General features: G+C 52.3%; 1 protein-coding gene across 2 annotated transcripts in view; it reads left to right on the top strand.

The window, feature by feature from the left end:
• Positions 1–26,896, top strand: part of FBLN1 (fibulin 1) — a 75,190-nt gene that overhangs the window by 41,819 nt on the left and 6,475 nt on the right. The window contains exons 15-16 of one of the 2 annotated variants that reach the window (XM_081059869.1): positions 10,537–10,679; positions 12,610–12,741. In XM_081059869.1, coding sequence (XP_080915995.1) covers positions 10,537–10,679; positions 12,610–12,741 — 275 coding nt within the window. Of the gene's footprint in view, positions 1–4,356; positions 4,802–10,536; positions 10,680–12,609; positions 12,742–26,896 lie in introns of those variants that run through there. The other variant, XM_081059870.1, reaches the window with a different exon arrangement.

Below are 26,896 nucleotides of genomic sequence, written 5' to 3'. Positions count from 1 at the left end.
AAGTGGACACCTACGCGCAGTAAAGGCGAGGGGCAGCTCCAGGCAGGATGGCTGCTGCATTAATGTCTATTTCTGCTCGCTAGTGCCACCCAGTGGCCTGAGCCGAGGCTGGGTGGAGAATGGAGCTGGGAGAGGAATGCGCCGAGAGCTGAGGGTGCTGACCTGAGCAGGACCAGGCAGGCCGAGTGCCACCCCACAGCCCCACCCCTGTTATGCCCCATGACTGGTCTCACCTCATGGGGAGGCTGATGTGCTCAGGTATTCAGAAAAGATCCTGGCTATGGAGTTAGGCTCGCTTGGGTTTGCCGCCCAGCTCAGTCCATTCCAGGTCCCTTGACCTTGACCTTGAGTTGGTCCTGTGAGCGTCTCAGAGCCTCCATGCCCTTAGCGCTACAGGGGGTGACGATGTAACCCTCCCGGGTTCCTACAGGGTAACCTGTGACTGTGAGACAGAGCCATTCCATAAAGTTTGTTCTGGGTTCAGCTTTGGTGGGGTGTGTGGGTGGGCACCCCAAGGCATATGTTACTGCCAGTACGATGGCTCTCCTGTTCCTTGGTGCCGTGACCTTGTGTCAGTCTGTTGGTCACCCAGGGGCCCTTTCTGCATCTGTAATACCTGCTTGGCAAGGCCTTAACAAGTGACGATTGGCAGTAACGAGCTCTGGGTACCCAACCAGTGCCAGCATTGGTGCCTAGAAAACAGTGGTGAGGAGGGTGACTATAAGCCATCCTGTGCTCCTCTCAGGACACAGAAGTCCGTAAGGGGAACAGCACCTCTTGCCCTGCTGTGTGCTGACTGGGACCGGCTGAGTCCCTCGGCCCTCCGATGGGAACACAAGACATGGCTCCTGAAGAGCTCTGTGGTCATGGGGCCACCACTGCCACTCACAGGAATCTGTCTGGTTACAGTTTTCTGCTTTTTTGACCCCTGTTGGGGAATCATGGACTCGCCGGGAGCCCAGCATCGTGTGTAGGAAGTGTGGGCCAGGCCTGGAATCCCACATTGAGGGGCCATGGGGGGTCTTATCCTGACTGTCCCCTCCCAGTCAGGGGAGTTACTCTGGGACCACGGGAGCACCAACAACTTAGTGTGAGCATAGTGCTAAGTCATCGGCAAGTCACATAAACCGGCATGAGCAGGATACAGGCCGGAGCTTCAGATGGGGAAGAGTCAACCTTTTCAGCCGTGCTAATTCCTCAACCTGGAATTTTCTATTTTATAGCCCATGTCCTTCCTCCTCAAACACCCTCTTAAAGAATTTATTATATGCCTTTTGGAAAATAATTTGTAAATTCTGAAAGAGCTGTCTTAGAAAGGACCCGGTGGTCAGTACTTCTGTGGTTCATATCCAACAAGACCGGCTCGTTCCAGGAGTCTTGACAGGCAAGATTTAAAATGGTGTCTTGCTCTCTCTCACTCTCTCTGGGTTTTTAGCCTTCTCTGTCTCTCCACACAGTCTCCTTCTGGGCAATGTCCGTGGTGGCTGAGGGGTGGGAACTAGAGCACGACCCAGCGGGCTGGGCCACAAGACACAGTGCTGGGCCTCGCGGACCAACCGGCTGTTAAGATTCTGACCACACAGTTTCCCCCTGCCCGCAGGATGAATGTTCAAAATGTCCCAGAGCCTGGGATGGGACTGAAAACATTCTCTTTATCCCTCCAGCAGGGCCGACCCCTGAGACTCGTGGTCTTGGAAGCCAGAGCGAGGCTGGGCAGCCTCGGTTGGCACAACTCTCAGCCTGAGGGAGCAATGCGGGTAGACAGAGGGGGTTAGTCCTACCCTGGCCCATGTCTGGGGCTTGTCTCCAGAATGGCAAGAGCATGAAAGCCAGAGACAGCTGCAAGTATCGGACAGCCTGCAGGTGGCCAGAGCAGCCATGTGTCTCAGAAGGAGGGACTGGGCCTTGACACCTTTTTTCTCTGGTATATAGTAGCTTTCAGGAATTACATTTTCACGGAATTTGGGGTGTTCTGATCAAATTTGTTGAACTGAAAATCGAGGCACATTTTTCTCTTGTGCTTGATGAGATGGAAACCAAAGCCTGGGTCCCAGGGACCTGACCCTCCTCTGCTCTGTAATAGACGCGGTGACAGCAACCCCTTCTCAGTCTAGATACACCGGCTAACAGAGACTTTTGTGCCATTCCCAGTCTGACCGTTTGCCAGATGCAGTAATTCTGTTTTCCGGGGTGTTTCAAGAAGTCTAGGATAGGGCAGGATAGGACAATAGCAGTGGAAACTGATCAGAAAAATCAGGGCCATGTTTATTTGTACACGTTTACTAAACACGTAGTAGGTGTTGAGCCCATGCCGGGTATTGGAGGTAAAGCCAAAGAGCCACAGCCCTGCCCTTGGGAAGCGAGTGGTCTAGAAGGAGCCAGGCACAGAAGTGCCTTGTGTGAGGAAGGGCGTGGGGGGCTCTGTGGGGCCGGGAGTGTGGAGACCATCGCGCAGGAAGGAACGTCCGTCTCTCTTGTGTGCGATGGCTGCGGGAGCTATACCAGAACATCACACACACCTTCCCTTCCCTGCCTTCCACACATGCTGGGATAATGCTTCCATGTGACAAATCACAACCCTGCCCTTGGACAAGGGACTGGCCACACGAAAGTGGGAAAGCTTGACTCACATAGAGAGACTCTAGCGCCACCTGCTGGCCAGACCCACCAGGCCTTTCCTAAAGCGGCTCCGTGTGAGTGTGTGTGAGTGTGTGTGTGTGAGTGTGAGTGTGTGTGAGTGTGTGTGTGAGTGTGTGTGAGTGTGTGTGTGTGAGTGTGTGTGTGTGTGTGTGTGTGTGTGTGTGTGAAGTCATGGACTCACTGTGCTTCTGTCTTCCCATCAGTAGAATAAGGAGAACGATACGGGTCAGTGAAGTGAGCAGGTGGAAGGAGAAACTTGGATGGACCAGCATGATGCTGGACACCATCCCTCAGAGTCTCCTAGATCACCCGGAGCACTCCCATCCGCCCTGACCTGGGTTTCGGGCCTTGGGCCGCCCCTCAGCAGCACCTATGCCTACCTTCTTTCTTACAGCTCCTCCCTGCGGCCTTTGGGCCCCTCCCACGCATGACTCCTTTCTTCAGTGTTCCTGACCCTCATATGCCTTTAGTACCACAGAGCCCATCCCCAGGGCTGTTCTTTCTAAGAGCTCAGAATAGTACATGGGCAAGCAATGAAAGGATTGCTATCAGTCCTGATAAAGAGCCTGGAAATAGGATGTAAAAAGAGACCACTCTCACAAATGCCAGTGTGAAATAAGTCCACGTAACCCAACTGGAGGCATGGAAACTTAAAAAGCTGAAAGGGAGACGTGGTGCAACACTAGAAGAGTAGATGTGCCTGACTGGAGAATCCAAACACAGCCAAGATGGCGGAGCTTCCATGCTCTGCCAAGTCCCACGGGACTCTGCACCTTGACTGTCCTTCCTAAGGCAGCTGTCTTCACAGTGTGATGGGCCTGATGTTCAGGTGGCAGATGATAGTCCCTGTCCCCATCCTCTCGCAAGAAGTGAGAACCTGTCTCCATCTCCATCACAGGAAGTTAGGAGCTATCACCATCCTGTCACAGGAAATGACTATAACTGGAAATTAAAACCTGCTTCCATCCTGTCATAGGAAGTTAGAACCTATCTCCATCTCCATTCCAAGCTCTGGCTGGCCCTGTGGGCACAGACAGGAACCTGGGCCTGGAGCATAAGGCCTAGTGAGGGGGGATGGGGAACAGTCCTCATGACCCGAGCACAAATCTGGCTTAACTCTCTCTGTGACCTTGGAAAGGCCATTGACTCTTTCAGCCTCAGTTTCCTCATCTGAAAAATGGCACTCACCCCACCCTCACAGTGCAGTTGCAGTGATCACACTAGAGAATGCATGGTGACAAATAGCCAAGCGCTTGATAAGTGACAGCAGCTATCACTGCTAGTAGCGGAGATGGTCACTTCTAGGGTCATCTCTACAACCCATCCAAGAGCCCTGTGTAGCCCTGACCACTCATGGGCCAGGGGCCAGGAGCCTGGATGACACTCAGAGGGCAGGGTGTGCCTGGTGAGTGTGGCCCGGGGTGGGGCTCTGCCGGTGAGAAGGGGACACACCTCACTCCGGGCGCAACCCTTGACCCCAGCCACCCAGTGCCCCCTGAGGGTGTTGGAAGAGGCTAGTGCCTGAGTCAGCGGCCCGGAGGTCCACGACACCTCCCACAGGTGAGTGAGGGGTGCTCTTCCCATTGACTGAATTGGCCAGAGGGGCGGCGGGAGGCCCTGCACAGTGAGCCCGCGCTTCCCCTGTGCTCTGTTGTTCCTCCGCTTGCTGAATTTGCCCTAACCCTCTTCTTGTCTCTCTGTCCACTTTTCTTGCAGCCGCTGTGAGCGCTTGCCTTGCCATGAGAATCAGGAGTGCCACAAGCTGCCTCTGAGAATAACCTACTACCACCTCTCTTTCCCCACCAACATCCAAGTTCCCGCCGTGGTTTTCCGCATGGGCCCCTCCAGTGCCGTCCCAGGGGACAGCATGCAGCTGGCCATCACCAGCGGCAATGAGGAGGGCTTTTTCAGCACCCGGAAGGTGAACCACCACAGTGGGGTGGTGGCCCTCACCAAGCCCGTCCCTGAGCCCAGGGACTTGCTCCTGACTATCAAGATGGACCTCTATCGCCACGGCACCGTCAGCTCCTTTGTGGCCAAGCTTTTCATCTTTGTATCCGCAGAGCTCTGAGCACTTGCTTTGGGCCGTGGGGGCTCCCTCTTGTTGCTTTCCTAACCCTTTTCGCCGGGATTTTAATAAAGTGTAGCAGGCGATCCCATACCACATGCCTCCTGTGCCTTAGTTTTATTTGGCGTGGTTGGGAATATCCGCTGCTTATCACCCTGGGGTGAGCTGCACTTGCCACTGCCTGGTGCCTCCAGGGGTGACCGAGGGGTGTTTTCCATAAGGGAGTATGTGCCTGGGAGTGTCTGTCAATAGAAGTCACTGTACATAACACCAGGGACTCCAGGCAAGGGGAGAATGAGGCCTGGGTCTACCATTTCAGATGAATTCTCTCTTCTCCATTTTTATGTTGAGCCAAGAGGACAAGGTGATGTTTGAGAAGGGCCCTCAGAGATTAGTGAGCTCCAGCCCCTCTCATTTTACAAATGTGGAAACTGAGGCCCAGAGAAGGGGGAGGGCCTTGGCCAAGGTTACACGGCCTGTTTGTGGCAGAGCCGGCTTCTGGTTCCAGCTTGGTTTCCTTGCTATATTGCTTGGAGCTGAGCATGTCACGGAGGCACAAAATCTCTAACCAGAGATTCAAGCCTCCTTTTTCTGTTTGTCTTGACGAGAAGCCCAACCTTGTGGTGGAAAAACACTGAACACAATTGCAGCAGCCCTTGTCTAATTGAGGTCAGTGCATCCACTGAGGATGCTGGTCCCGTGCCGGGAGGTGGCAGAGGGACGGCGCAGTGCGCTGCTCATGAGAACCAGGTCCTTTGTATGCATTGCCTCCAGTCCTGTGGGGCAGGTGTATCCTCTTCACAGAGACTCAGAGAGGGTGAGTGACTTGTCCAAGATAACACAGCCCCTATTTTAACCTCAGTTTGCTGACTCCACAGCTCTGACTATTCCATTCTGTCACGATACCTCCAATGTGGGCTATGACCCACCTGCTTCTCTCCATCTCTACCATGATTCCAACCAAGCCACTGTCACAAGTTCCCAACATGGCTTTCAAGGCCCTGCATAATTTAGTCCATTTCCAACCCGACCTCATATTGTTCTTCCTTGCTCACTTCCTTCGGGCCACAGTGACAGGCTCTTTGCTGCCTCAGGCCCTTTGTACCTGCTTTGCAACCTTGGCCTGAATGTTGGTTAAACTTCAGCTTAAGTGTTCTTTTCTCAGAGAGGCCTTCCTTGATACCTTGGGTTTATGTTTCTTCTGTCCAATTTACTCATAGTGCTTCCTTCTTGATGCTTATTATCACACTTTGCAGTTCCCATTTACCTGTGGTTTTCATTTGTCTTTCCCACCATCAACCCACGGAGAAAACTCCATGGAGGCAGAGACCGAGTCTGTCTCATTCAGTGCATGTCTCTAGCTCCTAGCAAGGTGCCTAGCACACAGTAGGTGCTTTGTCCATGGATTATTTTGGAGATAACATGAAATTACATCTGACGCCATGTCTGGTATATGGCAGGCAATCGTTATGTGTTGGTGTGTTCACTCATTAGAAGGTACTTGAGTGTTCATTTGGATCTTGATTTAAATGTGAAGTGAAGGTTTAGAGGGTTTGGATGTATCCTAGGTCACTGATATGTACAGCTGCCATCACTTCTGTACGAAACCAAACTCCCAAAGGGGAAATGAAAATATTCGCGATTATCATTACTGTAATGATGGGGATGTTAATGATAACAGCTAACAGTACTACTTCTGTGCACCAGGACTGTCACAATCACTTAACGAATCCTCACAGTGGCCTCGTGATTAAAGTACTGGCGTGATCCCCATTCCACAATGAAGACATGGAAGCTTAATAACTTGTCCCAAGTCCCACAGCTGGTATCAGGTGGGGCTGGGATTCAAACCCAGGCAGGCTGGCTCCGGGGTCTGTGCTCTGACGCCTTGCCCCAGCTGCCTCAAATGCTGTGCAGAGGGCAGAATTACTGGAATTAGTCCATGCTGGTTAGGTTATTACTCTAGCCTCATCTCAAAAAGCGCTGGATGCAAGCTCTGTAATTCCCAAGTACAATACAGGATATTTTATTAGCTAAAGAAGGAGGCAGCGTGGTGTAGAGGAAAGAGCTGTGAGGATGAAATGAGATGTGTATACAATGTCTAGTGTAGAGAATCCGGGAAGATGGGAAGATGCAGCACATAGTTTCTGAAGCTCTCTGGATCCCAACCCAAACCACACAGAACAACTAGATAAGACATTTTTTAAGTCCATAGAAAACCTTTACAACTAAAGGTGATGATGTATCCCCACAAACCCCTAAATACAATTCATGCCCACATGCATGGTATTGGCATCCAGGCAGGAGAAAGGAGTGGGAGACCCCAAAAGAGTCCTCAGGTTTTCCCAACAAAGTCCAATAGACCAATTTGGGCACAGCAGCTGAGACTTGGAGGCATTTTGCTCATCCCAGTGGCCAGTGTGTACAAGAGGCTCATGGAAGTATTGACGGATGGAGCAACCTGGCCCCTAGGGAGTCTTGAAACTGAGCCACCAAACTTCCCTTAAGGTCAGGATCTCACACTGTGGGAAAAAAATTGCTGGAAATGAAGCAGAAAACTGAGTAGGAATGAAATAACAGGAATGATGGAGAAAGAAGGTCCAGGTAATGTAGAGGAATAAAAAAGCTCTACAAACACAACAGAAAGCAAGCTGCCAAAAACAACAGATGAGGGAGCTCTGGGAAGTCAGAAAAAACACTGTGAACCATACCTCTAACTTAGATTTCAAGAAAACTAGTTTCACATAAAAATATTCAACCAAAAACTATCAAGGTTAAATCTCATACAAAATTTTTATAAGAAAAAAAAGATAGTAAAAACAGAATGACGTCCCTCTGGGTAATGAAAATACACCAGAAAGATATGCTCACAAACTAGAACTAAATTGTAACCTGTATCAAAACAAAATAAAACCACTAAGAAAATAATCAATAATAGAAGGACAATGTAAGTCAGCATTAGGAAAAACTCAGGAGCTAAGATTATGCATAAACATCATATATGATTTTATATGAGATAATTTATTTTTTAAAGAAAGAAATAGGAAAAACTGAGAAATGACGTGATGGAACTCAGGAAATAATTTAAAATTAAAGCAAAAAGCAATTTCAAAAATAAATACTTAAGAAAAAGAGAAACTGAAAAGAAGAAAAATTTTATAAATTTAAAAACAAATAACAAAAGCGATGAAAAGGCTTGAAGAGAAAGTGACAGATATTGAAGATAGGCAAATAAGATCCAATATACAGGTAACAGAAACCTATGAAGAACTAACCCCCCAAAGAGGGGGGACATAAACACTAAAAATGATAACTCAAGGAACTTTACAGAAATTTAAAAAAAGGATTTGAAATTCCACATTGAAAGAACATACAACATAACTGAACATATCTACTCAGAGCAACCAACACAAGACATAGTCTAGTAAAATTATTGGACTTTAAAGAGAAAAACTATGGGCATCATGCAAAAATGGCAAGTGACGTCTAAGGGGAAAAAATTATATTATCATCGAACTTTTTCACAGCAAGATTTATACCAGAAGAAAATGAATGATTAGGACGCTCAAGAAAATATAATACCAGGATTTTATACCCAGCAAAACTAGCTTTTGTATACAAAGGGCACAAATTATTTTCAACATGCCAAATGATCAACATACAAGCATTAAACATAGTTACTCATAGAACTATAACTAAATGAGGGTTACAAGAAAAAAATAGGGTGAATTGCTATATGCTCAGACACTGTAGACATAGCACATCTATTTAAAATTTGTAGATAGAATGGAGAGAACCTACCTCCTCAAATTATTCATTTAAGTAATTAGGGGTGGTAATTTCAGTATGATTATTCTGAGACTACAGTGTCAGAATATGGAGTAAGTTAAATAAATAATTATGGGATATTCTATCATCTCCTATGTTCTTAAGAACCAAGATTCTGATATGGAAGAAGGAAGATTCCTTCATATTATAGAAGAGATTAAGTAAACAACGGTGTGGTCCTTATTTTGAATTGGAAATGTCAGTATGCACTCATGATGTATTTTTTACCTTTAAAAATATTCACTGACAGAGGCCTAGAAACAATGAGTGTTCCTGCTATCCAGACTGTGGTCTTGAAATATTATTTCTACAGAATAACAAAAGAAAAACCAAACCCAAGATTTCTTGGAGAAATGGCTGGGGCAGTCAAAGTACCAGGTGTGGCTGTACCACCCTATCATAGCAGACAGCAAGAGAGCTCTCAAAAGCTATTGGGTCCAGGTCTAAAGAACTCAGGAGCCAATCTGATTTTGCTTCTGGCCAAAGATGGGAAATCTTGAGCTCCAGCGAAAGATGATGATTGCGATGCCTTGAAATCCATGAAATAGTCCAAGTCTTTGAGTTCATCCTGATATTTTAAAAACCCATGAATAACCTCTGGATGATGATAGAGAGCTAGTTCATGATCCTGAAAACTGGTAAATATAAGGGAAGAATCAAGCACGGATGTTGCTTTTCCTCTATGACTATACCCACTGGTAACCAGATAGCATATAAGGGTGCTCAAGAAATACGTCATTTTACAGAAGTATTCCAAGTCACAAGTGAAAAAGACATGGTAGAATCGGCCTATCAGCATTTTGCAATCCTTGATGTATCAGGGGGTCTCGGCCCTGAGCATCAACAGCTGCTGACATCACAGAAAGAGCTGACCAGACACCACGTGCCCTCTGATGGAAAACACACTACCAATTGTCATCTTTCCGAAGGGACTGGGCCTGGATCTGATCAGGCGTCTGGATCGGCCAGTGTGCAGGAAATGCAAAGGAAGAAGGAACATGCTGGACTGCACCATGCGCCGGTACTCAGCAAGTCTAGCATCAGAAGTTCTACGATTCTAAGGTTTCTGGTTCCTTAGCAGATAAATTGTGGGAAATGAAGAGGATGGACACAAAACTTGTGGATGAAAAAGGACTTAGAAGACATAAAACTTTTTAACGGACGCATCTAAATGGTTGTGTCCTGAGAGGCACACTTGTGTGACAGAGACTATAAAGAACCCCAGGTAGGCGATTGCTAGGAGACTTCAGATAGGGGTTACTTTGGGGGTGCAGGAAGGGGTTAAAATTGGTGTGGGGCACGTGAAGGAGCTTCAGGTGGCTGGTGTATCTTGACCTGAGTGGTGATTATAAAGGTGTTTGCCTCATAATACCCAAACTGTAGCCTTGTTTTGTGTAGCATTTATTTGCATTTGTGTTTTAAGATTAAGAGCTTTTAAAAATATTTCTAGCACAATGCGTGAAACAAACTGCCTCTTTTCCCTCCTCCCCACCAGTCCCATGACACTGCAGATTTAACTTCTTTGCTGGGTACCAGAGAGGGCACTTTATAAACGCCCTCTTGTTTATGACCCGTGCGATCCACCCAACTGAGGGCTCCATGAGGCAGGACTCCTTTGGTGTCCCCGGCGCCTGACGCCTAGCAGGCACACAAAACATACTTATTAAGAGCGCGAATGAATGCATGGCTTTTGCTCTTCTAGAAACTGGAGCTCAGTCCACAGTGTTGGCAAATAGCAAAGCCTCGCTTATGCACAGCAAGGGCAGATGGAAACCAGGGTGTGTCTCTGACATTTGGGTCCCATTCCCGTTTTCAGGAAGGGCCCTGAGGCATCCCCATGGAGCAGCCGGGCTGTGGAGGCCATTGCAGTTCTCTGATGGAGTTGTCTCTGAGCCGGCTGTTCCCCGCCTGGCCGCCTGCTGCTCCTCTCTACACCCCGGTCTCTGTAGGTGTGCTGGTTCCAACTTTCTCATCTGCTCTTGTGTTCTGGCTCCCCTCAGGCTCCGCCAAGAGAAGACGGATACTGTCCGCTGTGTCAAGTCCTGCCGCCCCAACGATGTCACCTGCGTGTTGGACCCAGTACACACCATCTCCCACACTGTCGTCTCGCTGCCCACCTTCCGAGAGTTCACCCGCCCGGAAGGTGAGTGACAACTCCCACGGCCTGGAATTGGCGTGGGGCCCCAGGGGAGGCCATTGTCTGGCAGAGCTCCCTGAGAGGCAGCCACTCCTGGGTAAGATGTGGGTTGGGGTTTGAAGTGTAGGTCTCCCCACCTCTACCCCACGTCAGGTCCCCAGACTGCAGGGCACCGTGCTGCCGGCCCACTCCCGGATCCCAGTTCAGGGGTCTCTTCTTATGGGTAACCGTTGTTCAGCAAATAGCGATTGAGTGTTGCTTCTGTGCCAAACGCTGGGGAGTCAGGGAGGGCCTCCAGGAAGAAGTGACTTCCATGCTGGGGCCTGGGCAGTAGGAGATAATCCAGTGAAAGTTGGGAGCAGGGAGAGAGGAGGGTGCCAAGCAGAGCGGAACACACCTGGAGGTAAGTGGGGAACGTGGGCATTTGAGGAACTAAACCTGGTTTTTCTGGCTGGAGCAGTAGAGCCTCAGCCAGAGAGGAGCTGAAGGATAAGTGAAAGCCTGAACTTTAACATCACGCTGGACACCAAAGGATAGACAGCTGGAGGGGTTGCCCTGAATCCAGTAGTCAAGGGGTCAGTGTTGCCGTGCCCGCCCCTGCCTGCAGGGGGTGCCTGGCCTGCCATGCAGACCTGCTGTCACAGTGCCCTTTCACTAGGGCGGGGCCGGAGGCAGCCTGGTCAGGCAGATGGCTGTGAACGGTGCTACTCTGTACACCTTGCTTTGGGGGACGCAGCCCACATGCCAGGGCTGGGTGGTCTCCAGCCACCCTGTCCTCTGCGCAGTCTTCATCCCTGGCCTCTGGAGGAGCTCGCCATGATTGATTCATTCAGCAAATGTGGACTGAGTCTCCCCTGTGTTCAGCTCAGGGCATGGCTCTGGGGCCCAGGGGTAAGAAAGAGCCCTTTGACCCTCTCAGGGAAGACGTGCAGTTAAGCCAGTATGAGTACACCCTGTGTTTACCCACCGCGACAGGGTCCTGCAGGAGCACACGCCAGAACATGAAACCTACTTGTGGTTGGTGGCAAGGGCACGAGAGGCTCCCTGAAGCCGTGGTTGCCTGAAGGAGCAGGTGGCTAGCCCTCAACCGCTGACTCGTTCTTCTTGAAACGGGGAGGCGCAGAATCTTTACAGGGTGGCACAGACTTGGGATGGAGAAAATCACTGACTGGTGTTTGCCTTGTGCAAAATGACGGGTTCCACCAAACCACATACGAATCCTTTGCAAAACCCTAACGGCTGGTTCTGTGGCCTCTCGGCCAGTGCTGATCTAAGTGGATTCTACAGGGAGTTGGACGTGGCTAGAGACACCTGTTAGCATCTCAGGCCCAGGAGATTCAGACCTTGACTTCTGGCACTGAAAGGACCCTTAGTGGGCACTGGGGGGCTGACTCCTGCACTTTACAGATGAGGAAAATGAGGCCCAGAGAGAGGACGCCCCTAGATGGCCAGAGCCGGCATCGTCAGGGCCTCGTGCTCCCAGCCCAGAGCAGCTGCCCCACTTCACATCAGGTGGTCTGGGAGATGGACACAGTCACCAAACTGCCCACCCAACCCTGAGAAGGGCTTTGTCTGATCCATGTCACCATGGAGCAGGAGACCAGCTTGCTCCCTTGCCTTTCTTTCCCTTTATCCCCTCATGCATCTCCCTTCCCCATCCTACCAGCTTCATGAAGATTTGTGGCTAATTACTACTCAATGCTGGCACTGCCACTGATTAGCTCCATGACCTCAGGGAAGAGCCAAAAATCTCTCCAGGCCTCAGTTTCCCCATTGGTAGGGCAGGGCGATAGGCTATGACCGAGGACCCCTCAGGACCCCTCCAGCGTCTCCATGCAGGGGTCCCTCCTGTTGGGCTCTCATTACCTGAAGGTGCATTTCTGGGGGCAGGGGCCCAGTGCTGCACCCCTTTCCATGCCGTGCTTCTCTGGCGCAGAGATCATCTTTCTGCGAGCCATCACGCCCGTGCTTCCCGCCAACCACGCTGACATCATCTTTGACATAACGGAAGGGAACCTGCGGGACTCCTTCGATATCTTCAAGCGCTACATGGACGGCATGACTGTGGGTGAGTGGCCCAAGACCTCCAGGTCTGTTCAGACACACCGTTGTCCTCCCAACCTGTTGTGCTAATTGGACAGGCAAACCTCTCTGGAGCAGCCCAGCTCCAACTGAGTCCCCTTCCTAAATCGGACCCCATCCATTCTTCAGGGCCCTGCTGGAACTCCCGGTGAATTCCAGCACGAGGAGCGCCTAGCGGGGTGGAGCCTGCCTGGGACTCGCCCCAGCTGTGCTACCAGGTCTCGGGCAACTCCTGTGGGCCGAGTCTCCCTCCCCACCTGTAAATGGGTGGATTCGCTAGATCTCTGCGTCTCACAACCGTGAATTTCAGACAAGATTGCACAGGTGGAGCACTCGTCCCAGGGCTCAGCTCACTGGGAGCTGATGTGATTTTCATTCTTGTGATGTCACGGAAGGAATAACAAAAAGGGAGTCGGGACTGCGATCTGGTCTCACGTGGGCTTGCCCGTGTCTGGTGGTCGTCCCCTCCCGCATGGCAGCCCATTAGAGGACCAAGGCTACGCCCTGGCACGTACATGCACACGGCCTGTCGGACCTGGGAGCCCTTTGGAGCCTTCCCCCCGAAGATACAGTGCCTTGGGCGCATACAGGAGGGATGGAGTAGATGAAAGTTACAGGAAGTGGCCGCTGACAGGAGTTTTCAGGTGAAGAGGGAGGGGAAAGGGCAGCAGCAGAGTCCAGGTGGAGAGAACGGGTGAATCTGGGAAACTGGTTCACAGTACCTTCCTGAACTGTCACCTTTTAAAGAATTTAAGCTCGTCGGGCATGATAACGATCACAGCTGCCATTTTGGACTTAGATTTAGACTCTGAACATTTTCAAAGCAGCTGAGCCACTGAGGGCCAGGCTCTGTCCTCACCTGGGCCTCAGTTTCCCCACTGTGAAGGGGGGAGGGGAGGAGTGGGCTTGGGGGTCTCCTAGGCCCTGGATTCTGTGAGGTGCTGACCAGAACCAGAGTCCATACAGTTGCCCCCCAACCCCCAGCGGAGCGTTTTGGAACATGGTCTCTAGGTGGCGCTGTTGGACCTTAGAACCCCCAGGCCTGAAGCCCCAAACCCGACGACCGTTGTTAAACTGGCAGCTGGAGACAGGGAATCGTTATTTCCCTGTTGCCAGAGAGCCATTTATAGCGACTTTACAAGCTCTTAAATGGGTTTGCGTGTTGTAAACATGACTGAGTCATTTGGGGGCTCTCCACCCCCAGCCGCCTCCTCCTCCGCTGGCTGGCAGCAAGAATAATTAGTTAATTACAATTAATGCTACATTATCCCTCGCTCCAAGGGGAGGGCATGCCATGTGCGGTTGTCAGCAGTCATAAAACGTGCTGCTTGCCCTGGAGTCACTGCCCACTCTGGCCTCAGTATTCCCCACTGGTAGATGAAGAGACCCTTCAGGGACCTTCAGGCACCTGGAGATGAGAACAGGCAGGAGGAATTAGGGTCAGAGCTTGTCCCACCTATGTGTGTGCTGGGGCGGAGGGAGGGGGACGACCAGCCTGACCACCCTCGCAAGCAGAAACCCATCTCATGCCAGCCCTGTGCTTACTGCTGGGCTTGCAGGTAGGCTGTGACACGGCCACCCTGGAACCTGAGAACCGCTTGGAACCTAAGGAGCAGGAATCGGAACCTTCCTGAGCCCCCACCTGTACCAAGCCCTGGGCCGGGCACTGTGGATACAGAGACAGGGTGGTACCTGTGCTGCTTTGCATTCCAGCAGGGGAGGAGACGGCCCCGTACACAGATCATGAAAACAGGACACTGTAGGAAGCGTGCGCAGAGACAGGGACCAGCCCCACAGCCTTTGAGAGCTCTCCTGGGGCTGGGTTCCCTGCAGTATTTGCACCTTCGGCTCCCAGCTAACTCCTCCCTGCGGTGACCCCAGACAGAGGGTTGGGCAGTGACCAGGCCCAGACCCAGTGCCCACCAGCACATTTTTTCTAGCTAAATCTACACTCCAAACAGAACCATGTGGGAGGCTTTGTTTCTTGGCTTCCCATCCACTGGGGCAGAAAATTCTGGCCTGTCGTAGCGTCCTGGAGACCACCTCTGCCAACTCCTTCTTTTGTAGAGGGGGAAACGGAGGGCCCAGAGAGGCGAGGGGGCTTTGCCAGCGTTCTCACTGTGATCAGGCAGAGTGGAATGGAACAGATCCCGAGTGTGAGAGGCGACCACAGGTGCCACCCGCTTCCTGGGAATGGAGTGTGGATAAGGCCACAGAGACAGAGCAGCCGTCTCTCACTGCGCTTGGTCACACGGCCCTGGTCTGTGGCATTCCGGGCTGGTGCTGCAGGCGGGAGGGCCGAGGCTGGCCCTTGGGAATTCACCCTGCCTGTAGCCCCGCCTCCTGTGTGGACCCAGCGTCTTCCACGTCTCAGTGTGTTTGCAAGATGCCCCACCTGGTTGGGTTCCTGGAGTCTGCCATGTTCCAGGTGGAGGACCAAGGCCAGAGCGGGCAATGTCTTGCTGAGGTGGGACCCAGGCTGTGTTTTGGGTTGCGCTCTTGTTTCTAAACGCGCTGGTGGCTGCCTTATTTCTCTGCCTGGGGTCTCTTCCCTCAGTATCCTTAACCCCACCTCTTGCCTCCCCTCTTCTAACCCAAATAATTTCTGTGCACCCCAGGAGCTTCTGGGTCTCTGGGCGTAGCCATTCTGCATGCACTGGCCTTAGACATGTGTGTGTGCTGTGATTCTGGGTCTGTCCTCCTACAATGGATTGTTCTGCCGCTGGACTCAAGCCCAGTGTGAGCAGCCTGAGAACCATCGTGGCTGAGCTCGTTCACCCCCGCGTCCCCACTTGGTCCTCACAAATACCCGTGAAGACAGGTGGGGTTGTCTCCCTTGAGCGAGGGAGGGAACTGAGTAAATGACTTCGTGAGACTGAGCAACTAAAAACCAGCAGGCCCGGGGTATTTGGGAACTTGTTTTCAGGGATGCAGTTCTCATTTCAAACAACGTCTTAGACAGAAACCTTTTATGTCAGCGGAGAGGGAAAAGCGTTCTCTGGGGCTGCTCATGCCTCCCACGTGCTGTGTCCTGGCAGGGCCTGGGAGGTGGCTGCCTACCCATTGAGAATCAGCATGCAGCCCCACGCAGCCCACAGCACCTGGGAAGAGACACCTACCTACTCACAGGTGTTAGCTGAACTCCTGCCTGCTCTAGGCCACGCCCTGTGCCAATACTGGGTGCCAGGGTCAGGAAGGCTTCCTGGAAGAGGTGCGGTCTGAGCTGAGTGTCAACGCATATGAAGGAGCAATTAACACTTAGTGGGTGCCAGGAGCAGGTGTTCCATCGCCAGCACAACACTGTGACGTGGGTGTATCCGCATTATTGGATGAGGGAATGAGGGCCACAGAGGGCAGGAGGCTTGCCGGAGACCACTTAGTCTGGGGGGCAGAGTGGGCCGAGAGCCCCGTCTTCCCCAAACACCCAGAGCTGGAGCCCACAGATGGCTGGCGCTGCTTGGGCAAAGTTGCTAAGAGTTTGGGTGTCCCAGGAAAATAACTAGTGTACAAGCCTCCAGGACCCCAAGGCAGCTGTGTTCATTCTCCACCACCACCCTCTCCCCATCAATAACAAAAGAAGAAAGTGCCCTGAGTCGACTAAGAATCTAAAAGGGCCAGGCCTTCCCCTAATGTGTCCTCTAAAACCCAGGTCTTAGCGGGGATAAGGGCAGCTCTAGAGCAGGGCTGGGCCTGTTGCCTATGTGAAGCCCTGGACAGCAGTCCCAGCCGTCTTCACATTCCTCTTTAAGCAGCTGTCAGCAAGAAATAAAGAATGCATTTTCAATCTGTGCAAAAGTGCTCTATTAGTGCCCCGGTATTCTCTGGCCAGTACAAAGCTTTCCTCATCCAATTCTGATTCCTTCCTCGCTCTGCAGGGTACCGGCTGTAATGGGGGTACTTGGAGAAGGGGTCTTTCAGGTAATAGCTCCCCAGTTCCTGTGTTACAGTTTCAGGGATCCTGGAAATAGACAAATGTATATTTCATGTTGGTTTTGTTCAGCTGGAAGTAGCAGATTCAGATGGGCAGTGTCTCTACAAGCATGGCCTCTCTTGCAGTTCTGATTAACTAGTGGAGAAGGTCTGCAAGGAGCTCAAGTTTGCGCCACTGGCTTCGCTCCTTTGTGGTCGGGCTTGGGGAGAACTTCAGCCTTGGAGCTGTGGGAAGTCACAGCGGTCAAGGGGTGCACAGGCCTGGAGGGCACTGTGACTAGTCACTTAACTGACTCATCCATTCCACTTCCTGAGCTCCTACTATGTGCTGGGTGAAGAGGAGGCAGTCTCTACCTCTGGGGAGGGTGACAGTCTCCAGAGAGTGACAGGAGGGTGCAGTGAGAGATGCTGAGGCTCCTGCCTGGGCAAATCAAGGCAGGCTACAGGGCGGAGATGGCACCTGGGCTAGCTTGCCGCTGGCCCGGTGAAAAATCAGAGGTCATTTCAGGACTTTGTCCTTTCCTCGGCATGGTGGTGTTTTGAACCTTACCTCTTGGCCATATAGACTTGAAAGGGGTCTTTACTTGTAAAGGGGTGGCCTTGAAGCTTCAAGACGACCATTCCTACAGGAACTGTCAAGTGACAACCCAAGTCTTGCCCAGTTCCTCAACTTAAATGCCAGTGCAGTTCAGCAGTTCTCAACTGTAACCATCCCAACGTCCCGGGGCTAGGACTATCGTCATGCTTGCTCTTCACTGACCCAGGGGCCCTCTAGCCCAGTGCCAAATGCAGATTGGGCTATGTGCTCTCATGACCACATGCTACACACACACACACACACACACACACACACACACACACACACGCCAGCTCTCGCTCTACTCCCTCCCCTGGTTCCCACTGAGTCTTGCCCACCCAGTGCCTTGCCCCGTCACCTACCCTTCCTGGCATTCCAAGAAACACTCCGAGTCCCTGTGAGCCCAGCCTGGGGCGGCTCTGGGGAGGCTGAGATCATTGAGAGACACACATCCCACGCTCTCAGCATCTGCCAGCCCTGTGCGGGAGACAGACGCCAACCCAGACCCTTCTAACAGCACATGCAATGTGCTGGACGTGCAGAGGACAGGCAAACCAGTTGGCCTCACAGAGCAGTCAAGGGAGGCTTCTTGTAGGAGGTAATGCAAGTGTTGGGTCCTGACAGCCAGGCAGGAGTGAGCCAGGCACAGAGGCACTCGTGGCCCAGGGGCAGCAGGCCCAGGGCACCGTGCAGTTTGGTGCTACCGAGCATCCAGAATGCACCAGCAGGGGCGAGAGGAGAGGCTGCAAGTGGCCACCGGGTCTGGGGTCTTGGGCCCCCTCCCCTTGTGAGTAAAGAACCGCTTCAAGTCTCTACGGTTCAAGCACCACCATGCTGAGGGAGGGGACGGGGCCCTGGAACGTCACTCTGCTTCTTCGTCAGGCCGGTGCCGGCCGCTCTTGCTCACACATGCTGGCCGCGTGGAAGCCCCGGGCTAGGCAGTCTTCTCTGGCCAGAAATGTGCTTTAATGACGACCTGCAAATCTGAACAGAAATTCAGACCCCACTCCATTTTGTGAACTTGTTTCTGGGAAAGCCCTCCGGGCTGACTCACTGTGCACACGGGGCTGAGTGCGTGTGTGTGAGTGTATATGGGGGGAGTGTGTGTGCGTGGCTGAGTGTGAGTGTCCATGGGTGTGTGTGTGAGTTTAGGTGGGGCCGAGTGTATGCGCGTATATCTAGGTGTATGTGTTCGTGGGGGTAGGAACAAGTGTGTATGCCCACAGGGTTTGATTTCTGAGGTGTTTCGTACTCACTGGCGTGGAGAAAGGATGGCCCTGTAGTATCAAGGCCTGGCCTCGTGTCCCCAGACCAAGGCCATCCTGGGCCCAGGGACAGGATTTGGAGATTCTGCTCACAGCTCACTTAGGAGTGGACGAGTTGCCTGGTGTCCCCATGTGCATTCACTCTTCCCCATTCACAGAGCTCTTCTGCACTGTTAGAGCCTTGCGTGGCCTCGTGGGACAACACCCAGGGGTGCTAGGCTGGCATCACTGTTCATATAAGAAAAAAATGAAGGGCTGGCCTGGGGTCCCACAGCCAGCGAGTCAGAGCTGCAGTTGGCAGAGAGGTGTGCAAGACCCAAGTCTGTTTTCTGTCACTCCCCAGGTGGCTCTGAGGGCCCCTGGGTCCCTGAGAGACCGAGGGTTCCTGTCCTCGCGCTAGCTGGCCCCAGGGCAGCCAGTCCTGCGCTCAGGAAGGTCTGAGTGAATGCAGACTGATGGTTGACCGGCCCCCCTTGGAGATGGTTATCTACATTAGGTTTAGGAGGGATGGGCCCTAATTACAGACGCCAATTAATGTAATTAGATGAGCCGATTATGTGGAAGCTCCTAGGTGTGCAGAATGTCGATACTAATGGGCACCCAAACCCCTTCCACGAAAAGGGGCTCGACAGTGCCCACTCCCCACGCTGTCTGCACTGAGCGTGATGTGGGGGCCTCTAAAATTGACCACTGCCAACACCCTCCTATGGTACCTTCCATCCCTCTCCCTCTTAAAGGTAACTAAACTCTTTTACATGTTGAAATGACATTCTAAATTTCATCCGAGTGTATGAGGATTACTACTCTATTACTAGTTTCCCATTTGAAAAAGATCAATGGCTCATGTGACCATTTGGAGGCAAAACGCAATTGAGTCTCTGTTCCCGCTGCTCACGTATTGAACTTGGGGGAAGACGTTCTGGGCTTGATTCTTCTCTGTTTCTAGCTATGTGACGTCAGGCCAGTCACATAACCTCTCTGAGCCTCAGTTTTCTTCTCAGTAAAATTGCCACGTAATACTAGCCTTGTCGGGTTACGAGCACCAGAGGAGTATACACGTTTTAACCCATCTGGTGAGTCCTTAGGGGGATAACTAAGCTGCTGTGAGGGTACCGTTTGAAGCTGGAGAGCTGGTGAGAGCTTGGAGCCCCCTGAGGGAACAAAAGGCCAGAATGAAGCACACAGGGCAGTGCCAGGATGGTTCGTCCCCAGGTGGCTCCAGCTACCTGGGAGCTTTTTACTAGGTATGTCGTGTGGCCTGGGCTGGCGAGTCAGGCCCAGCCTGAAGCAGGATGGTGGAGGCCATGCCTCCCAGGTCCTGTCATCCCTGAATTTTCTCACTCAGTCAATAAGAACATCTGGGTTTCTACTCCATGCCAAGCCCTGCGCTGGGAGGTAGGGAACAAATTTATGCCTAAGCCACAGATCCTGCTTCTAAGAAGTTGCCTGCAAGCTTCCCTAGCGTCCTGCCATCTGAGGTCCTGCAGCTAAAAGTGCTTGTTTTTGAGGGACAGCCCTATCCCTCTTAATTTCTCAGAGGGAAAGAGAAGTGATGTGTGGCAGGGCTGCTACGTACAGTTGAATATGTTGTGCACTGCAAAAGCCTAGGAGGGTACCACTGTCTTTCCCTGAAAATACGACCTACCCCGAAAATAAGCCCCAGTTAAGATCGTTAGCCAGACGGACGCATTTAGTGTATTATGATGATGTTCCAGAAGAAGATGACATGACTGTATTTGAATAAATGTGATTGTTGTACGTGAAAAAATAAGACATCCCCTTAAAATATGCCCTAATGCGCCTTTTGCAGCAAAAATTAATATAAGACCTGGTCTTATTCTTGGGGAAACACGGCATTCACAGCCAAGTCTGTGTGCAGTGCATAACCTGCTCAACCGTACACAACAACCTGGGTACAAGAGCTTCTGAGTGAAGATAGCAGCCGAGCTATGCCTCTGTCCCTGGCCAGGCAAAGAGCTTGCTTGCCCAGCCATCTGGCTTTGTCACCATCAGTCATACCAGCTAGCAGGGCCCAGATTACTTCTTTAAAATCATTACCTCTTAAGGGGTTAAACATGTGCTGCTGACCCCATCCTGCAGCCTGATTCGGAAAGGTTGGCCCGGGATCAGTACACATTACGAGTGATATTCAGAAATTCCACCTAAAAACAACAGCACGGCGGTCCCTGCCGGGTGATGAGTGATTGGCCCTGTCCCGGCTTTCACAGCAAATCCCGGGGATTAGGCACTTTCTCTTCTCCGGGAGGCACAGCCCTGTCACCCTGGGGCCACACCCTGGCCAGCAGCCAAGTGGTTTCCCAGGGTGATGGCCCTGCCGCCTCCAGGCCCACAATGGGCTGCGGCCTGACTTTACCTTGCGGCTGGTCGTGTCACTGAGGGTGATGGGAGAAATGGGCAGGTGGGCGTCTCTGAGAGGGGATGAGAGGGTACAAACACTTTTTGTACCCCCTGTGCTGTGCCCCTTGGAGCAGAGATGGGGTTGACAGTGTCAGGCCCAGCGCTGTGCCTGACATGTAACCACTCTGAAATGGCCATTCTTGTCCCTCCCAAGCCCTATGAAGACGGCTCTAGACCCCAAATTCACTGATGCAGAAATTCACAGAGGTCACCCCAGTCATATAGCTGATGGTCCCCCCAGGAAACCCCCGGGTTCAGACTGGACTCTCAGAGGGCTCGGTGGGGTTCAGTGGGGCACAGTCCCCAAGCCCCCTGGAGCGAGACACACAGAGACCACGGGGAATAGTGCTGGAAGCATTCCTGCTCCTGTGCACACTAGAGCTGGACATGCGGTGGAGTGAACGGCATTCATCCAGGGCCCAGGACCCAGAGCCTTTCTCTTCTGTACTTTGACTATGACATTCTCCTCCTTCTCCTCTTGGTGAACTCCTAGTCATCCCTCAAAGCCCAGCTCAGCCATCACCTCCAGTCACATGCCCTCCACAGGCAGTGTGTGCAGCTCCTTCCTTTGTGCTCCCACCGTGCCCTGGCTGAGCCTCTTCCAGAACTCTCATCATACCCATTATTCCAGCAAACAATGTGTGTCCCTTTGGAGGCAGGATCTGTTCTAGGAGCTGCAGCATCACAGAGACAGCAACACAGAGACAGACATGAATCCCTACCTCATACACGTTCTATTCCAGAGGGTAAGAGCAGACAAGAGACAAGTATAATATATACACCGTCTGGTGATGGTGAGTGCTATTCAGAGGGCAGGGGGTGGTGCGTGGTGGAGGAACAACTTTAAATCTGGTGGTCGGAGACATTTGCCTAAGCCCCGGGAGCTGAGGAAATGAACCATACAGAAATCTGGAGGAAGAGAGTTCCAGGCAGAGGGAAGAGCACATGCAAAGTCCCTGGGGCAGACGGGAGCCTGCTGTGTTCACACTGCAGCAAGGAGGTCCGTGTGGCTGGATCAGAGACACGAGGTGGTGGCTCATCAGGCCGGGTCTCGAGGCCACTGGAGCGCCTCTGGCTTTTGCAGTGAACGAGGTGGGGGCCACGTAAGGGTTCCGAGATGAGTGAGATGACTCAGTGTTTTAACGGCTCCATGTGGGTGCTACGGTGAGGCTAGAAGCAAGGAGACACTGAGGGCTGTTACAGCGGTCCAGGCTGGAGGGGATGATGGCTTTGGCCATGTGGCTCCAGCAGAGGGGTGAGCAGTACACAGATTTGGATGTAAGTGCCAGGTAGTGCCAGCTTTTGCTGGCAAGTTGGGTGTGGAGTCGAGGCTAACCCTGAAGTTGTCATGAGTTGAGACAGGGATGGCTGTGACATGGCAGCTTCTGGGGAGGCAGGAAGTTCCCTTTGGACACTCAGTTTGAGGTGTTTCATTAGAGACCCATGCAAGGCGCAGTGGAATAACTGAGTCTGGGAGACGTAAGGATGTGGGTGATAGAGTGCGGAGGCCAGACGAGCTCTCCAAGGGAATGTGAGTAGACAGAGGGGAGGAGGCCAGAGACACATGTTCGCACCCCCAGCCCCGTGCTGCTCAGAGGTCCCGGAGATGAGGAAGTGAGCCTGGAGCCCTGATGGCCTGGAAGAGGAGGAGGCACTTCTAGGAAAGGCAGTGAACGCCGTCAGCACTGCTCAGAGGCCAGTCAGATGAGGACCAAGGGCTCATGGTCAGATTCAGCAACACGCAGACGGTTGGCGACCTTGGCAAGGTCACCTCCATGAAGCGGGTGGAGGAGAGACTCACTGGAATGGGAGCGCTCGAGGCGGTGCTGGGAAACTCCTTCTAGAAGGTCTGCCGTGGATGGAGCAGAAAAGTGCTCAGGCCCATGCGAAGGGTGTGTAGCCATGGCAGTGTGAGAAGTTGCTTGATTTTGCTCTTCCACCAATTGTGAATTCCTGGAGGCAAGAGACTAAAAGGGGTACATCGTGCAATGCCCCCCTCTGTCAGTGTCTGTCTGTCTGTCTCGCAGACGCATGCACACACACGCGCACACAGCACACCCACAGGAGTCACCCAGGGCCAGAACCCGGCTCACGGCAGGATTACACACACTGCTCACTCCCAGGGTTGCCCAGTGTTACAGCCCCGAGCGGCCTCTCAGCAGCTCCCTCCTGAGGTTTTCCTGGGGTCGTCTGTGTCCAGCCAGGATGATCTGTGACCCTCACTACCACAGTTATGCACTTTTTGAAAAGCCTTTGTTATCACCGGGCACATTCATAAATTACTCTTTCTAAAAAAAACTGAAGTGTTTTAGCAAAACAGGAGCAGAGGCGTGTTGTGCAAAATTATTAAAAAAAAAGGTGATGATGATAGGAAGCTTCTGATGGCCTCACCTGGAAGGGTCCCAGACACCCACTGTCACCCACTATCATGGAGGGCGCTTCCTTCAGCCTCGATGTCGGTTTTTCCACATGGATCCTGCCAGGAATGGTCAATCTGTGGTCCTGGCTGAGAACCCCAAGTAGCGGGTCCTGACGACCGGTCGTCAAATTAACAGCTAACCTCCGGTGGCCTTTGCTGTGTGGCAGCCACTCTTGCACACGTCATATATGCTCCTCATACAGCCCTGTGGGTGATTATCCCCATTTCCAGATGAGGAAACTGAGGCACAGAGGAGATTCCAGGCTTAGGGGGCATGACTTAAGAGTGCATGTAGCAGGTTAGGACTCATGTGTGTGACCTTGGGCAGGGCAGTGTCCTACTCTTTAAGGTCCAGCCCAGTCTGCAAATTTCTCTGCATCTGCATTTTTCTGCATGTCTGAGCCACTCCCCCAGCCTATTTCCTGTGAGGCCACCTTGTCTTTCAAACGTCAGCTCAAGACCAACTCCTTGGTGAAGGTTCCACGAGTGCCCATTGCCTGGTCTGGGGTGAGCGTTTCTCCCTAACCTCCCGAAGTACCTTTGCTCACCTTTACTGGCATCTGCTGCCCCAATCGTCTGTGTCTGCCTTCCCCAGCGGGCTGAGAGCTCCATGAGGACCCAGGCTGGTGCTGGTCAATGTTTGTAACCCCAGCACAGTACATGCCCAGAGCAAGTGGCCATGCTTGCCAAGTGAATGAAGAAGAGAGTGTACTAGCTCCAACCGGCAAGCATAGGGTTTGGGGTGCTCCTTCCACACTCACCAGCTTCGTGCCGGAGGCCTCTTAATCCCTCGGGGCCTTAATTGCCACTAAAGAAGGAGGCAGTGTGGCCTGAAAGCCTGGAAAGCAGAGGGCAGGGCTTGTCTCTCTCTGGGGTTCCCAGGTCCTTAATTCTAAGTCAGGTCGAGCTGGTGAGTCTGGTGCTCACCCCGCCCTCCCATGGCCTTGGCTCATCTTGGGGGCATGGCGACAGGTACGGCGTGCCTGGAGCACAGACTGTGCCGAGAAGCCAGGCTAACAGGTGGGGGCCTCATCACGCTGTGTCTTACCTGCTGTGAGCCAGGGGCTGGGGTGGGAATCAGCAGAGTTTTCAGGAGAGCCACAACACGACCCTGGGATCAGGTTTACATTCTAGAAGCCTGGTTCTGGCCGCAGGGGGAGGGTGCATGGGGTGTGGGGTGAAGAGGATGGTGTCGTAAGTATTTAGGCTGAGACGAGGAGGCCTGGCCTGAGGCAGGGTGGGGTGTGGAGCAGAGAGGAGAGTCTAAACATTCTCAAAAATGGAATTCCGCAGCCCCAGTATGACTGAGTGTGGGGGTGGAGGCCAGCGGCCCAGGCCAAGTTCTCAGGGGCTCGGAGAAGGGCAGTGGGTTTGGGGAAACAGGGTGGGACGATGTGTGAGTTGCTCATCTGGGGGCGTCTGGAGGGATTTGAATGGGCTGATGAGTTTGGGTAGGGAGGGACCCCAGCATGTAGGTGAGTGGGGGCTGATCCAGGTGGGGGACACACAGAGGCCGAGGAAAGGACTTCTTATCCTCCAGTCACAGTCACATTGTTGGTTAACATTCGATGGCAGCATCTCCCTTCCGGAACACTGCCCAGGCCTCTCTCTCTTCCTCTGCATGGCCACCCAGCTTGGTGGAAGGGGCAGTGGCCCAGGAGCTGGGTTCGAGGGCTGGTGTGCTGCTCACTGGCTCCTGGGGTTCAGAACTCACTTCTCCACGCTGAGCCTCGCATCCTCTTCCATGAACCATGGACAACGAGGTACAGATGAGGGGGAAAGAGACAGCAGACGGGAGCAGGCTTCATAATGACAAAGCGCTGCAGACATGTTAGTTGCCAGTCAGGGACGCAGGCTGGAAGGTTTTGTGCGAAGCTGACAGTTCTTGCCATATTTCTCCTTAAGGGGAAACGTGGACTTTGGGGGTTGACTCTCCCTCAGCTACTGCAGTGGCCCCGTCCAAACTGTCTGGTTTAGCTCAGGGAAGACCTGTGCAGGGAGCACATTTATAACAATCAAGAAATACGGATGATGAGTTTTGCTGGGACATGTTGAGTGACAGTTGGTATTTTAAATATGCAGCCCAGACACCTGTCCCCCTTCCTTCCCTGTTCCAGCCTGGGTGTTTTTCAGGGCGAGAGGCGAAGACAGGGTTTCAGGAACTCAGTTCCTTCACTGCCAATTACTGATGCGATTACTCCATAATTCCTTTCTGCCACTGTGGCCCTATATTTATGACTCAGTCAAGGGCAGTATGTTCTGGAAATTTCCTCCACTTCACATCACCCTGTGAGGAGGGAGGAGGTGCAGTGGGATGGAGAGCTGGGCTTTGGGGTCAGTCGTGTCTGGACGGAATCCATGCCCCTGTGAGCTGTGTGGCCTGGGACGTGCAGCACTCAGAGCCTCCTTCTCCTCCCCAGTGAGAGGAAGAGGGTCACCTTCCTCCTTAGGACTGTGGTGAGGACTGAATGAAGCAGTGGGCACATAGGGTCCATCAACTTCTCCCCCTCCCCCTGCTGAGCACCTCCTTCCCAGCCCATCATACTCTAGTTCTTTGGCTTTGTAGATATGGATGGTATTTCTTTGTGTTTTTGATTTTTCCTCTTTGCCTTTGGTCTGTGTTATTAATCCTAGCCTACAGGGATCGTTATTTCTGTCAAGGAAAATTCACTGAGATGAGGGTGATGATTGGCTTCTTCCCAGGTGCCCATCATGTTTGTGTTGGTGAGACCACGTGGGTCTTCTCTGAGCTCCTGGGTTCTCCGTTCCAGAACCTTGTCCACACAGACCCACACTCCACCTTCCTCACTGCTCGTGGTTCTGTGTGAGGGCCCTGGAGGCCAGACAGCGAGACCTGGCTCTCGTTTGTGGCTTTCTCCTTTCAGGTAGTCAACATCTGAAAACTCAGTGACCTGCGGCTATCGTCCATTCTTTGCCAACACTTTGATTTCTGGGTGATAATTTTCAACTTTATAAATTGTGCTTAATGCTTTGAACTTTAGTTCACTCATTCATTGAACAACTGTTGGTTGAGTGACTCCTGTGGGTCAGGGACAAAGTAGGTCCAAAGACCTACTGTGTTCCAAGAGCCAGAATACAGGAATGGCCCAGAGAAACAGTGTCGTTGGCTTACATTGCAGTGGGGAGACTGGTGATAAGCGAGAAGACAAATGCCCCTGTGATTTCAGACAGTGATAGCCCCTTACTGCTTTTATGATGTTGGCACATGGCTTTCTTATGCCTTTTCCAACTTGAATCTCTGTCCTTGAAGCACAGGTTCTCTCCACAGGCATGAGACATCGCACGGTCTCTTGGTTCATCTTCTTGTTAAAATCCTCCGTGACAACTATGTTCACGCCATTATACTTTTGTCAGTTTAGACTCACAGGACTTTTGAGTTTGAGGCTGAACTTCAGAAAGCTTGGCGACTTGCACAGGGTCACACAGCTGGTCAGTGAGGAACCAACGTAGGAACCCCAGGCTGTGACTCCAGGCCTTGTTAGAGATCGGTGTCTCATGTTGCAGAGCGCCC

The sequence above is a fragment of the Rhinolophus hipposideros genome (genome assembly GCF_964194185.1).
Source record: "Rhinolophus hipposideros genome assembly, chromosome: 9".
NCBI lineage: Eukaryota > Metazoa > Chordata > Mammalia > Chiroptera > Rhinolophidae > Rhinolophus > Rhinolophus hipposideros.
The sequence above is the reverse complement of the archived record's forward strand: the minus strand, read 5'-3'. Positions and strand labels throughout refer to the sequence as shown.